General features: G+C 33.5%; 1 protein-coding gene across 7 annotated transcripts in view; it reads right to left on the bottom strand.

The window, feature by feature from the left end:
• LRBA (LPS responsive beige-like anchor protein) overlaps window positions 1-15129 on the bottom strand; it is a 775946-nt gene that overhangs the window by 297137 nt on the left and 463680 nt on the right. For 5 of the 7 annotated variants that reach the window (XM_023252764.2, XM_045056857.1, XM_023252765.2 and 2 more), the window contains one exon: window positions 3687-3847. In XM_023252764.2, coding sequence (XP_023108532.2) covers window positions 3687-3847 — 161 coding nt within the window. The remainder of the gene's footprint in view (window positions 1-3686; window positions 3848-15129) is intronic. The other 2 variants (XM_023252766.2, XM_023252767.2) reach the window with 1 other exon arrangement.

Raw genomic sequence — 15129 nt, 5'->3', positions numbered from 1 at the left:
CAGTATCTGGCATTATTGAAGTTGTGAGAGAATGGCATGATTTAAGATCTTTACATGGTTTGTCATCCCAAGAAAACCAGATGAGTTACTTGTGTCATTCCATATGATCACAAGATACTTCTTAAACAATGTTAAATCCTCCTCATATATTTCCATCAGCATGCACATTCTCTACAAAATTAAAATGTCTTCAATTCAATAGAATTCTACTGCTTAACTGTTTATTATTTGAATTAAAACCACTCTTTCCACCATTTAAAACATTTTTTACATGGCTTTAATTTAAATGTAAAGTTCCCATTATATTTAACAGTGAATTTTAGAAGACAGTATAGCACTACAGTAAGAAAATCTGATTAGTCATCAGTTAACCTGGGCTTTAGTCTTGTATCCACCAAGAATTATGTGGCTTTTTGTTTCCTCAGTTTCCTTATTTGTAAAGAATAAAGTTAGATTAGACTTTAGCCTTTGGTTCTTTCCAGATCTAAAATGTTCTGACAATAAATAATAAATGTTCTGACAAACTGGGCCCTGTGCATTAGGAGAATGTTACAAATCATGACAACTAATTTCTAATAAATTTTAAACTATAAAATGCAAGAAAATGTCCTCAAGAATCAAATACCCACCTCTGCTTGCTGCTGCTAATTTCCATAAAGAATATTTAATAATAAGAGGAAGTATTAATTTTAATTTAAAAATATGACTCAGTTTCTGCAAAGTTAAAGGAATCTCCCATTACAAAATGACTTTTATAAATAACCACTTTGGAGGGTCTCTCTTTGAAAAATTACCTAAGGCCCTTTTCCCCAAGCAAGTTAATGTGAACTTGGGAAGGGCAATTAAATTGTCAGAATTAAAAAATTTGTTTTTAACTAGAAGGTAGCCAGAAGTAGAGTCATGGGGCTAGTATTGATCGCCCGAACAGAGAACATCACTCTTCAGGTATTTACTCTGCCACCTTTACACCAGAGGCTTTCCTTCAAATCAAATCAATCTATAAAAAAGATGGCTCTTACTACTAAAATACATAACTAATCTCCAATGGCATTTCTATTTACATGTTTCCCTTTGATAATAATAATATAGTTTGTGATGTTTTAAGAATCTGCATTAAACAATATCCTGTCTCCTTAGTTAAATCAATTATAAATAAAAGTGAGAAGTCCTAAAACAGTATACAACTGACACACTATCCTCAGTAATACCTATTTTAAATATTCAAATTCAACACTGAAGCATAGTATTTATCCATACTAGACTCTGTAGTTTCAACTGCTTTTTGATCACATCAACTGTTTTGTTTTGCTAACTTGATTTTTAATATGTTTATTTTCATTAACTTCCTTACTGTTAGTAAATTAAGGATAAAGGTGCATGAGTTTCATAATTAACACAAAATTAAAACTGGATGTTACCTATAAGATGCTTTATTTAATAAAAAATTAAAAACTTAAGTTCTTGACTTACATAATGAATTAGCATAAACTATGCTGATATGAAACTATACCACTGTACAATCTATGTGCTGAGTTTTAAAACCATTGTCTAATATTCATTATTTAAAATAAAAAAATATATACAAAGTATGACAACAAAAGATTTATATTTTATCAAAAAATGTTATATTAAATATTACATATCTCCTTAAGTGGAAGACCACTGAAGCATCTCCTCCACATTTAGTTTTTAAAAGCATATATTTCAGATTTAAATTTTTGTTTTCAATCTTTCAGAGTATTTTAATCACTGTAAGATCCATGTACAATATTGTCAAATAAGATGGAATTACATAAAGTGCTTAATTTTACTTCCCTCAATTTAATAAATATTATATTAACTTTTCAATTACTGTTTGGAGTCATTAGAGTGAATTCTACACAGGATAAAAAAAGTTCTAAAAGACAGTAAGCACTGCAATGCTTACTAAATATTTTTTTTTAACCAGCCTCCTGGCAACACAAAAAGGTGGCATAATAGTATTTTAAAAGGTAAAGTTCGGTAACAATGAAATCAAATTTATTTATTATGTAAAATTCTGTAATTTCCCAAAATGGTTGCATGTATTATTTTTGGTTAATGATGGATTTTAATAAGCTCCATATTAAATCTATCCGCAAATTTTAAATTCAGTTATTGATATTTCTCTCCAAATAAAGGATTAACAGATTGCCTATGTATCAGTTTTAGAAAACAAGTCCCTGTCTCCAGATATAAAAGGAAAAATTTTCATAAAAACATTTTTATTGTCACTGATAGACTTCAGACTTCACAACTCAATGTTAAATGAGTTAAGAAGACAGAAAGGTACTTATTAAATTTTAAGTTCACATAGTAACATCTCTTTGATTGAAAAGTATAAAACTGCAAAAAGGCTGATTTTTTTTTTAATGTAAGAGTCATTAGCCAAAAGCAAAAAAAAAAAAAAAAAAAGAAAGAAAGGAAAAAATATATGTAACTATGAAATCTATAGTACCACATAAAAAGCACATGAACCCTAAAAGCAAAAGTGGCCTAATTAATTCTACATCTTATTTCTTCTTCCCCACCTCCTGTAGTTGAAGATGTAGGGCCCTCAGACTATTATTGCTTTTAGATCACTTTGTTATTGACTATTCTCTGTATGATCATTTATTTTAAAGGACTGATGTCACATTTGGTGTTATATCTGATGACATATTGTGGACATTTTCTTCCAGAAATGGCTCTTTAAGGCTGAGTGCAAGAGGTTAAGCTGCCTGACTGAGGCCAAACCTAAGATCACAGACTTTTAATCTAAATTCTTAATATCCTTATTGAATGTAATTTCACATTTATTTTGTATACTACATACTATCATTTAACCATAAACTGATGCGTGTTAAACCAATACCTTGAAAAAAGGGAATTAAAACTATCTTATTAAAAAATAACCAATTTACATTTTATAAAATCAAAATTATTTTAATGTAGAGAGGAGCTTCCCCCCCCCCTTAATCAATGTATCTTAATTGGATTTCAAAGGAATAAAATATTAAGTGAAACCCTATGATCAGAGAGAGTATATTATTAAATCCAAAGGCTTTTTCAGTTTTCTCCAATTTGCTCATCAGGCTTTTCCCTAATCTGAATCACAGTGATACGCATTATATCAAAAAAGGAAAATGTTTTGTTAAGCTTTGATAACAAGATGATGCAGAATGGGAACATATGAAAATAATGTCTATTCTCTTTTTCCAGGAGCCATCCATCACACCCATCTACAAATCAAGGCTCAGAAAGTATCTGGGCGCTTGGACATTTATTACCATCTCTCCCACTTCATAATCTCATGCTAAAATACCATGGTTGAGGGAAAACCATATACACACAGCAGAACCTGGAAACCTATTTGGTTTGTAAATGCTGTGCTTCTGATATTCATGGATTTAAGGCAGGCGTCCTGGATTAATTTACTCAAAGCTGAATGTGTCGCTTAAAAAGAGAAATATTTTATCCTCCTACTCTGAAACAAAGAGTCTGCGTTAAGTTTTGCATGTGTAACATAATAAATAAATCCACTTGACACCATAATTTAATAGGAACCTACACTAACTGTAAAAAACTTAACTTCTCTTTCTGGGGTGAGTAACTATGAGATGTGGCATAGACCATTTTACAGTGCCTTGTAATAATGAAGTTATGCTCTTCATTACCAAGTACTGTACCTGCTGCTATTGGCAAGGAGTGGTTTATACACTGACCATGCTCCACGGCTGTTTTTAGTGTCGCTTCAGGATGTGTCGATCCTAGAGGGTTACGCACAAATCGTCGCCGGCGCCGCAAGTCATCTTCCCAGTGGTCAAGGCGCCAGAACTCACGAGGACGACTACAATGAAACAGAGAAGCCACATATGTTAGCAATTATCAAACAGCGTGGTAGCACTGAATTTCTGCATAAAGCTCTCCTTGTTTGCTCTGCCTTTTTTTTTCCCCTCCCCTTCCTCTTAATTCTCCTTCCACCTCACACTCCCCTTTTCTGCAATCTTTAACTTAGGTATGTCCTTGAAAATAACAATATCACCTTCCAGTCTAAGGAACTCCTTTTCCTTTTTCTTGGAAGGTGAAATGAGCACTAAATACATCATTTTAAAATGAATTGCTGACAGTGTGATCAGTTTCCCCACACTCTAGTGGCATGTGCTCTGATTTCAGCCTCATTTCAGCCTCAGCAGGGCACCTTTCTCTGTGGCTGCATTTATAAACCAGAATAGGGAAAAGGCTATTATAAATATGGTATAGCATTACCTATATTAATCAAAGTCTGTCCCCCTTCATTTTTCTTCCTAATTTGTGCCTTTTTGCACAAGGTCAGTAAATCATACCATGAATTCTTGGTCCAGAAAGTGTTAACTTTAATGAATATCTCAGTTACATGGTTATGTATGTGATAATAAAATATTACTCTGTTTAGATGTGCAGGAATTTAATTAAAATAATCTCTTAAAATATTCATTACATTTAGCCCCTGAGGCTTAGAACAACACAAGAAAATGCATTTCTTTTCCATTTACTGTTTTTAAATAAACCATTCCTATAGAGTGAAATAGCAATCTATTTTCAAGCAAATCAGATTGGATTTCTGTTTTATGTAGTGTGTTTTTATATTTAATTAAAAACTACATGCTATATGATGTGCAATAATTGCTATATCAAAAGCATACTTTTGGAAATGTATTTTTTAAAGGGTTCTACTATATTTTCCCCAATTATGTAGATCTTTTATATGGCAATATATAAATGTCAACTCTCCCTCTTATTAACTAATCATAATCTAGCATGGTGGAAAATATAAGGAAAATACTACTATGAAGTTTTTTCCGTTACAGTAAAAAAAAAAATCTGCACAATACGTTTATTCACTAAAGATACACAGCATGAAAATTTCTAAGCTTCAACAATTAAAAAATTCATCATCAAAACTTCTGTAAGGAATGACTAATACAAAATAAAATTGCACTTGTATTTCATGAGCTAATAAAATTGTACCTGTCAGCTTTGACATATTAGTAGTCTTGACCAACTGACAGTCCCAAAATACTTAAAAGGAACTCTTATTTTGATGTTTTAGAGATGTTATCTTAAAAAATTCAAAACAGATTTGTAAATAAGTCCTTTACAGATTAAAAATTATCTCAGGTTAATAAAAGCATAGACAACAAACAGTACATTATTGAAAGAAGATATGTCTAAAAATAATAGAAATCCAATGGTCTTTTATGAGAAAGCCGGGGACACAATGAGAACATCAAAAATGTCCTTTGTTGATTTTAATCATGCCCAAAGAGGAGATATAATGTAATCAAATGGAATGCAAAAAAAGTGTTAGAACGGCAGTCCTCAAAAATAAAAATTAAAAAGCTCTTTTATTCTTTTTTATACTGCTGTCTACAGTTTAAATGAAAACTATTATAATACCATTTAAAAACAAGTAAGAAGCACCTACAGAATACACACATAATAAGCAAAAGACAACAGTTGTTTGAACTCAATTAATAAAATTCTCCTTAGGTGAAAGGGGAAAAGACGGTACACAGATGGCTACGTGTATGGCTTTGATAGTCATGGAGCTTGGATAGGCACTTCATCATTCTGCCTACCTACATTTATCTGTTAAAATTATTATCAAATATCAGCCAGGATGCAGTCGTGAATCACAGGCTGCTCCTCGTCTTCAGGGGAATGATACAATGAGGGTCTATTCATCAGTGCGGCAATCGGCACAAGTAATTAGTTCCCTAGACTGAGATCTCCTACAAAGCCTATTTCAGTCAGCACCACAAACATATGACGATGTAAAGCTAATGAAAGCTGCTAAAATTTGTTAACCTTTTCTGCCATCAATCCTTCTAATATTCTGTGCTTCAGTATTATGCAAAGGTGGTAAATTATTAATTTGTCATTCATCCATCCTTCTGAATTTTGAGTCAAATTAAATGATATCATTTTTCTTGATAACAATTAAAATTATAAGAGATGTTAAGCTGCTATTACAAAATTATTACTAAATTAGGTAACAATGCGTTCTAGTATAATGCATGATGGTAAAGTCAAATCCAACGGCTACTAAAGCACGTGAGCAATATTTTTTGTCAGATAGTAGAAAAACCAGAGGAATTTTAAAATTATTCACAAATTAGCAAGTAACTCAAACAATATCTACAAGAGTAATAATCAAAATTAGGAGGAATTAGAACTATGATATTTATTTTTGTGCTCTTTAATACTAACAAAATTGGTCTCAGTGGTGACAACTGGCAAAAACAAAAGCCCCAATATATCAGGAACTAAGAATTTGTTCATATGGTAGAAAAATATTTAAGGTAAGTTTCATCTTCAAACATATACGTAGTATCAAAAATTTAAAAATACTTAGATACAATCCAAAAAAAAAACCCAATAAAGAACTTTATACTTCAGCATGATAATGTTTACAATATCCTGAAGCTAAAACTCAGACTACCTTTCTCAATACAAGTAGGAACAATTTAAAATCATCTGAAGACAAAGCAAAAATCACTTATTTCAGAACACAAATCTAGAATGTATTACAAAAATCACCCAGAGAGCCCAACAATTTCAATATATTTTCTTGAGAGTCTCTTCATTATAAAGCACTGCTTCAGGTGATATAGGATACAAACCCGCAAGGAACTTACTCATAATCGAATAGCTATTAGCCTCATTTGGAAAAAAACAGCATTTATCATCCAGTTTCTGATGCTGCGAGTAATACATGTTCTTTGGGGGAAAAGTCACACTCATTTTTTTCAAATAAGGGTAATTACTAGCATGTTTTAAGTCATTTACATAGGAACAGACCAACGTTTTATCCCTCCAATCCTCCAATAATATACACTCTTAGTATTAAGTTCTATCACTGAAAAAAATGAGGCATGCTTTGTCACTTTAGAACAGTATTGGAAAGGAGAATGTGTAGGTTTCACTCACCAACTTTCTGTAAGTTTTGATCATTCACATAAACACTGCACTCTCATTTAAGAAATACTTCCACACCCTCCCCAAAAGCCCCTTGTAGAGGAAAGAGGATAAGAAATTATCAAATTTGGCATAATCAAGACAACTGTCTTCCCATAAGGTTATGAATTAACTAAGTAAGTTATTGTATATTTTAAGTTATTGTATATTTTTAGAGTTATCATCAATGGCATGGCTAGAAAAATTTTAAAAACATCAGGTATTCAGAAACTGTTGACCAAATACAAGCATGGTTAAGATGAGAAATTACTTATTCTGAGAGTTTACAGGTATATATATCTGAATCACTATATTCCTTTATATATCTGTACCTATCCAAAAAATTATATTAATACAACATGATGCCAAATTCACAAATATTATCTGTATCACTTCTACCAGTAATTAAATCTTACCACATAAGATCTGGAAATAAAACCTTCTGTATAAAAGGTGCTGTAGGTGCTGTACTTAGGTATCCTATTAGTACATAACCTCCAAGTCTAAAATCTTTAACTAATAGAAATACACATGTTTTTGAAAAGTTGTGGATGACACTAAAATTAAATGTTCTAACTTTTCTTTCTAAATATTTTCCCCCAATTCTATGACCTAATTTCAAAATCAGAGATTAAAATTACAAGGAAAGTATAACTGTCTTTTTCTAATTATAAGTCAATGAATTGCCTTTCTACCTTTTAAAAAAACTTTACACTTATGTGTTTGTAACATACACCTTTAATACATCATTGCAATCTACATAAAAGAATATAAAACAATGCCATTTTAATATATAGAATATGTATTTTCTGTTCTATAAGAACAGAATCAAATAGATTGTTGAAATATATCTTAGAGGGAAATAAACTCAAACATTAATAGTCTATTAATTCCCTTTCTGATCTCAAGTGTGGTTAGTGATTTGATGAGGTGAAACAAATGAATTAAGTATGACCCAAATGAGAATCAGGTGGAAAGGGCAGAAGCAAAACATTGAATCAGTAACTAAAGTATGATACACTTTGTTCCTGTAATATTTAAATGGCTCAACTATAAATAATCTATTATTTTTCACATGTAAATTAGAAGACTTTTTTTTTCAAATTTTTTAAAATATATATTTATTTTTGATAGAGACACAGAGAGACAGAGCATGAGCTAGGGAGGGGCAGAGAGACAGATACAGAATATGAAGCAGACTCCATGCTCTGAGCTGTCAGCACAGAGCTTGACACAGGGCTTGAACTCACCAACTTGCAAGATCATGACCTAAGCCGAAGTCGGACGCTTAAACAACTAAGCCACCCAGGAGTCCCCAGAAGACTTTATAAAGTTCAATTTTTTTGCGAAAAATATGGCAAGCCAATTAGCCAATTAATAATGTATATATGGATGAATATGGAACTAGAATCCTAAAACATTTTCTAATAAAACTGATTGACTCTTACCTTGAGCCAGCTGCTAAGAATACAAAGATTAATAAGATATTATCCCTGGCCTCATGGAGAAGACAGATGTAAAAATTATGAGAATTCAAAAAAACTTTGTGTAAGGGGGGAGCTGGGTGGCTCAGTCGGTTAAGTGTCAGATTTCGGCTCAGGTCATGACCTCATGGTTCATAAGTTCGAGCTCCACATTGAGCTCTCTGCTGTCAGCAGAGCCTGCCTGGGATCCTCTGTCCCCTCTTTCTATGACCCATCCCCACTCATGTGCTTTTTGTCAAAAATAAATGGACATTAAAAAAACAAAAACAAAAAAACTGTTTGGAATAGAGCAGAGCTCTATTAAATAGCTAGTAAACTGCACAACTCCAGCGGGCAGTGTTCACATCAAGATTTGTATGATACTCCTGGAGTTGTGCAATGCTCATTTTGTATTTCTATATGAACAGCCTTTAGAATGATAGGGTGTTATGAGAACACTTTATCTTTTTCCCTCTCCATACAATGTTCAGACTCCTTCCTTTCTCTCCCAGAGTTAAATGTAATCTTGGGGAAAAAGAACAGAACAAGGCCCTTCAAACACTATCAGTAGCAGAAAAGGTGTTCAGACCAGGACTGACATTGTGAAAAAATAAAAAAAAACAGGCAAAATTCAATATACAAAAGAAAATAATCAAGAACAAAAAAACAAAAAAGAAACATTAATATTTATTTCACTGAAATCATTAAGTTCATAATTGATTTATTAAAGCAATTTTTGATATTATTCTGTTATAGTAAAACAGCATTAATTACTAAAATGAGTAGTAGCTATGTATGTATTCCAATTATTGCATAACCGAATTGTATTGACACTTATTCAAATTAGTGAGATACACCTATGTTTGCCATCTTACTGTTTTTAGTGTCATTTTCATGTAACTTGGATCTACATCAATAAAAGAATGCTAGTTTTAAAGAGAAAAACTGTCACAATGAAATTATATTAGAAGAATGTCCCATTTTCCATCTTACCCACTTCCTTGTGACAATATCTGATAAATCTTGATAGTCTTAACAAAAGTCGGCAATAAATTCTTCTGGCTAGAAGAAAAGTTCTAAATACTAGTCAATTTTAGTACCTCATATTTTGTTCTAAAAATTTTATATTACCTATTTTTTTAATTCCTGTATCTGGCTCGCTTTCATTTCCATATTTTTAGATTAAAAATTAATGCTAGATATTAGTTACAACTTAAACAAATGGTAACCTCTAAAAAGAAGTAGACATTATCATTGTACTGTCAGCTAGAAGATAAAAGTGCTTAAGTTCTAGAAGGGTTTCACTTTCTGCATAAATCTTGGTGAAATAATGTTCAGGTACTATAGGGTATCACATAATAAAAGAGAATGCTTTATCTCACAAACTGAAATCTACTGTGCCTTCATGCAGATAGATAGAAAGAATATTAACTAAAGCCTCTATTTACCAAGTACCAACTATAACTCAAATGCAGGTGATCTATGCACTGTGCTGTCTTAACGAAAATAAAAGGAAAAAAAAAAACCCCTTCAACTACACAGATCCAACAGGAGAGAGACATCTTCTAAAGCATAATTCTTTCTTTGCTGAGGCCTGATATAGAATCACTAGAAAATTGTATATACTATTTAATTATGTAAAACTATATTTTATGTAGTCATGAATTTCTTTGTGGTACTACTCAATGTAATTCTGTTAGCTTTTTTTTTTTTTTAATTTTTTTTTTTCCAACATTTATTTATTTTTGGGACAGAGAGAGACAGAGCATGAATGGGGGAGGGGCAGAGAGAGAGGGAGACACAGAATCGGAAACAGGCTCCAGGCTCTGAGCCATCAGCCCAGAGCCTGACGCGGGGCTCGAACTCACGGGCCGCGAGATCGTGACCTGGCTGAAGTCAGACGCTTAACCGACTGCGCCACCCAGGCGCCCCTCTGTTAGCTTTTAGAGACATATAGATACCCATCTTCAACTAGTTATTTACTTAGAATATTTTATAAAAATATAATTGTGTAACAATTGTTTAAGAAACAATCCCATAGTTTTCCTAGCTCCTATTAGCCTGTTAATCATTTCTTTATTCACTTAGCATTTTTACCAAGAAGTAAGCAAAATTATAAGAAAATAACAATCTAGTGTTAATTGTCCTACCAATTAAAACTCTAACAAAAGACAAATGCAAAAAAAATTAAACAATGTTGTTGAATACTAGAATCCCCAAAACTCACCTGAGTAGCCATACTATTTAGACAAATCTGATCTATTTTCTCCAAAAATCTGATTAAAAAAAAGTAATTCACCGAACATGTATTTAGTGCCAACTCTGAACCAGTTTTGGTACATCCATATAAATTGTGCTGTTATAATTTTTTTTATGTTATAATCAGGATAAAAAAAATCATCACATATCAAAAATAATACAACTTAAAATAGACAGCATTTGGGGCACCTGGGTGGCTCAGTTGGCTGAGCATCTGACTCGGTTTTGGCTTAGGTCATGGTCTCACAGTTCATGAGTTTCAGTCCCACACTGGGCTCTGCACTGACAGTGTGGAGCCTGCTTGGGATTCTGTCTCTCTCCCTCTCTGCTCTTCCCTGCCTTTCTCTTTCAAAATAAAATAAAATTAAAATTAAATAAAATAAAATAGCATTTATTCCATTGGACTACTCTGTGCTAGATACTGTATTCTTTTGAACACATTATTACCAAGTCTCACAACAACACTGCCATAACTAGATGCTGTTATTTTTATTTTAAAGAAACAAAGAAGAAACGAAGTCTTACCCATCAGTAGTAAATAATAAGTCTATGGGCTTCAAAGCCTATGAGCTTTCACATAACATTTCCTCTAGAAATTCACTGGATACCATTATAGCTATGATCAAAGTTCTAATTAACCCTGCCTGAGAGGACTGAGGATTTCCTTAAGGTTTTAATGAGGATCTATTTTGTAAGTTCCATGAGGACAAGCGTTTGTGTCCATCTAATTCACTGACCAAGCACAGTAACTGGAACAAAGGAGGCACTTAATAATTAACCAATTAAGGAATGAACAAGCTGACTCTTTAAAGAAACTTAAATGATAAACAGGAGTCTGCTGGGCAAAATGGAAAAGGCATTCCAAGCAGAGGAAAGAGCATGGACAGTGGCATAAAGACATAAAAAGGCACCTTTATCTTAAGAAGTTTGGGTAACAAAGACCATTTCAAGGCAACTTAGGAGTGGCAAAAGCTAAGTCAGGAAATATAGGTTTAGAACCAGATTTAAAAAGGCCTTGTATAATTAACTAAAGTAATCTTTACATCTTATACTCAACAGACAACCAAGCTTTCTCAATAGAGAACTAATATGATCAGCTTTATGTTATGTGGCAGTGATATAAAAAAAGGCAGTGGGGATGGAGGCTAAAGCTAAGATTCAAGTGATCTATCTGAAGGGGAAGAGATAAGATTTTGTGAGACATTCAATATGGAAGGTTAGGAAAAAGGAGATAATGAGAACAAAACTGAGGTTTGTGATAAAAGGGTAAAGATACTATTTAACTGAAATGATGTAGGTTAAGTAGCTGTGGTTGGAAGAATCATGTCCTGGACACCTAATAATGTCTAGGCAGAAATGTCTAATAACTAATCACTAGAACTTGGGAACTCAAAAAGCAGTCTGAGCAGTGTTGGGAGTGAGGAACTTATATATTCATCTAGCAAAAATTTACTGAGAGCCAAGTATGTGCTAGATCCAGAGAAAACTATATTGAAAGGACAGGAGAAAAGTGAAAATAAAATCTGGGAAATTCCAATATTTAAAAAAATTGCAGATGAAAGGATCACTTAAATAGAGAAGAAAATGTTCCATATAATCAAGATAATAAGAGAACCAAAATAGAACAGTGCCAAAAAAGACAAAGCAGCAAAGACTCTTCACAGAAGTGGGTGGGCAGCCAATACTGAATTCTGCATAAGAATGTTTAGAAGGATGGGGTGCCTGCCTGGCTCAGTTGGTGGAGCATGAGAGGCTGACCCTAGGGTTTTAGTTTGAACCCCACGTTGGGTGTAGAGGTTACTTAAAAATATATTTTTTAAATTGGTTTAAAGTTTATTTATTTTTAGAGAGAAAGAGCACAAGCAGGGGAGGAGCAGAGAGAGAGGGAGACACAGAATCAGAAGCAGGCTCCAGGCTCTGAGCTGTCAGCACAGAGCCCAACACAGGGCTTGAACTCACGAACCATGAGATCACGAAATGAGCCGCAGTCAGATGCTTAACCAACTGAGCCACCGAGGTGACCTAAAAATAAAATCCTTTGAAGACTTTTTTTTTAATGTTTATTTTTGAGAGCGAGAGAGCACGAGCAGGGGAGGGGCAGAGACAGAGGGAGACAGAGAATCCCAACAAGGCTCCATGCTGCCAGTGCAAAGCCTGACGTGGGGCTAGAGCCAGTGAACTGTGAGACCATGACCTGAGCTGATGTATGGTTCAACTGACTGAGCCACCCAGGAGCCCCCCAAATAAAATCTTTTTAAAAAATGTTTATAAGGATGAAGAATGAAGGAAAGCTTTTATGTTTTTGTGTTTTAAGATATATAACTTAGGTGTGCTAGGGTGGCTCAGTCAGTTAAGCGTCCAACTTCAGCTCAGGTCATGATCTCCCTGATCATGACATCAAGCCCCACATTGGGCTCTGCGCTGACAGCTCACAGCCTGGAGCCTGCTTTGGATTCTGTGTCTCCCTGTCTCTCTGCCCCTCCCCCACTCACGCTCTGTCTCTCTCTCTCTCTCTCTCAAAAATAAATAAACATTAAAAAAAGATATATAATTTGTATGCCATTATAATGTCTACCTGTTCAAAGTGTACAATCCAATAGTTTTTAGTATACTTACAGAGTTGTGCAACCATCACCAAAATCTAATTCTAGAATATGTTTATTTCCACTAAGGAAATCCCATACCCCATACCAGTTATTTCCCATTTTTCCTTCCTTGACAATGGACACACAGAATATTTCACAGTATGCAGGGCAGAAGGTAGGTGAATGTGTCTGCTCTGGCCTGGATCTTCTAAAGTGTGGACTAAATTTAAAATAAGACAAACTGTAAGGGATTGATAAAAGACATTTTTATTCATATTGGAATTTTCTGGAGAGCCTAAGGGCTATGAGAATATGTTATTTATAAAAAAACATCCCCAGAGACTATTAAAATAAAATTTATAATTAATTCATATAAGATATATAATAACTAAAGTTTTAGAGTGATTTATATTAAAAGCCAATAATCTTTAAAATTTCTGGATATGATATAAAACTATTTTGGCTTCATTTATTTAAAAGGACTTAAAATCAATCACCTTAGCCCCACCATATACTAGATCTATGATTTCTACAGAAATCACTGATCATCTTTGGGTTTCTATTGCTTTATATGAAATAACTGTAACTTTTTTAAAGCCCACCTCATAGGGTTGCAGTGATGAATCAAATGAAACGGAGTTGTGAAATTGCTTCAATAACAGTAAAATGCTATGTAAATTTAAGGTATTATTTTTAATTAGTAATGAATTTAAGTATTTGGCTACTTCTACATGCCATTATTTTGGTAAAGCATGTGTTCAAGTGGTATCACCAGCTACTTCAACCATGATTTAAAAATAAAAACATGGGGTGCCTGGGTGACTCAGTAGGTTAAGCGTCTGACTTTGGCTCAGGTCATGATCTCGCGGTCCATGGGTTCAAGCCCCACGTCAGGCTCTGTGCTGACAGCTCAGAGCCTGGAGCCTGTTTCAGATTCTGTGTCTTCCTCTCTCTCTGCCCCTCCCCTGCTCACACTGTCTCTCTCTCTCTCTCTCTCTCTCTCAAAAATAAACGTGAAAGAAAGAAAGAAAGAAAGAAAGAAAGAAAGAAAGAAAGAAAGAAAGAAAGAAAGAAAGAAAGAAAGAAAAGAAAGCCCTGATTAATATTCCCTTTAACAGCCCCCCGCAATGATTAGCTCCAAGCCCCTGGCAATGATTAGCTTACTTTCTTTCTTTAATAAAGATTTCCGTATGCTGGACATTTTATATAAATGGAATCATACAATATGTAGAATTTTGTGATTGGTGGGTGGATCTTGAGTTTTATAATTAGAAAATTGAAGCATTCACTTGGTTACTTAACTATTATTCACTTCTCTCCCCTTTCTTCTTTCCTGAGAAGTGCAATTTTCCCAATTATCCTTTCCTAACAATTATAATTTTGTTGAGATATCACTTCCTAAATGGTTGGATGACTTAAGGAAAGCTGACTCTAAGACAATTAGGACAATCTTGTCATTCTTGCCAGTCATTGGTTCCAGATCTAGCTTTAAACCAATCACTGAATTGACTAGTTCTAAAATCTAGCTCTAAACCAATCACTGCATAAAATTTTTTCCTGGCAATCATTTTTCACCAACTTGAAATGCGAAACTTTTATTTAGTGGTTGAGATACTAGTTTTCCCTTTCTCTTGATGAGTTGAAACAAGGAAATGTTAGACCCAGTTGCTGGCAATTATAATACAACTGTGAAGAAGAGAGAGTGGGGTAAAAGTTTACATACCCAGAGACATAAAATTGAAAGAACTGTACAAAAATGGAGCTAAAGACCTGCCCCCCAAGACTTAACACTTCTACACTTCATATAATAAAAGATAATATACTTT

This window comes from Felis catus, chromosome B1 (genome assembly GCF_018350175.1).
Source record: "Felis catus isolate Fca126 chromosome B1, F.catus_Fca126_mat1.0, whole genome shotgun sequence".
Classification (NCBI taxonomy): domain Eukaryota; kingdom Metazoa; phylum Chordata; class Mammalia; order Carnivora; family Felidae; genus Felis; species Felis catus.
This window is presented reverse-complemented; position numbering and strand designations above follow the sequence as displayed.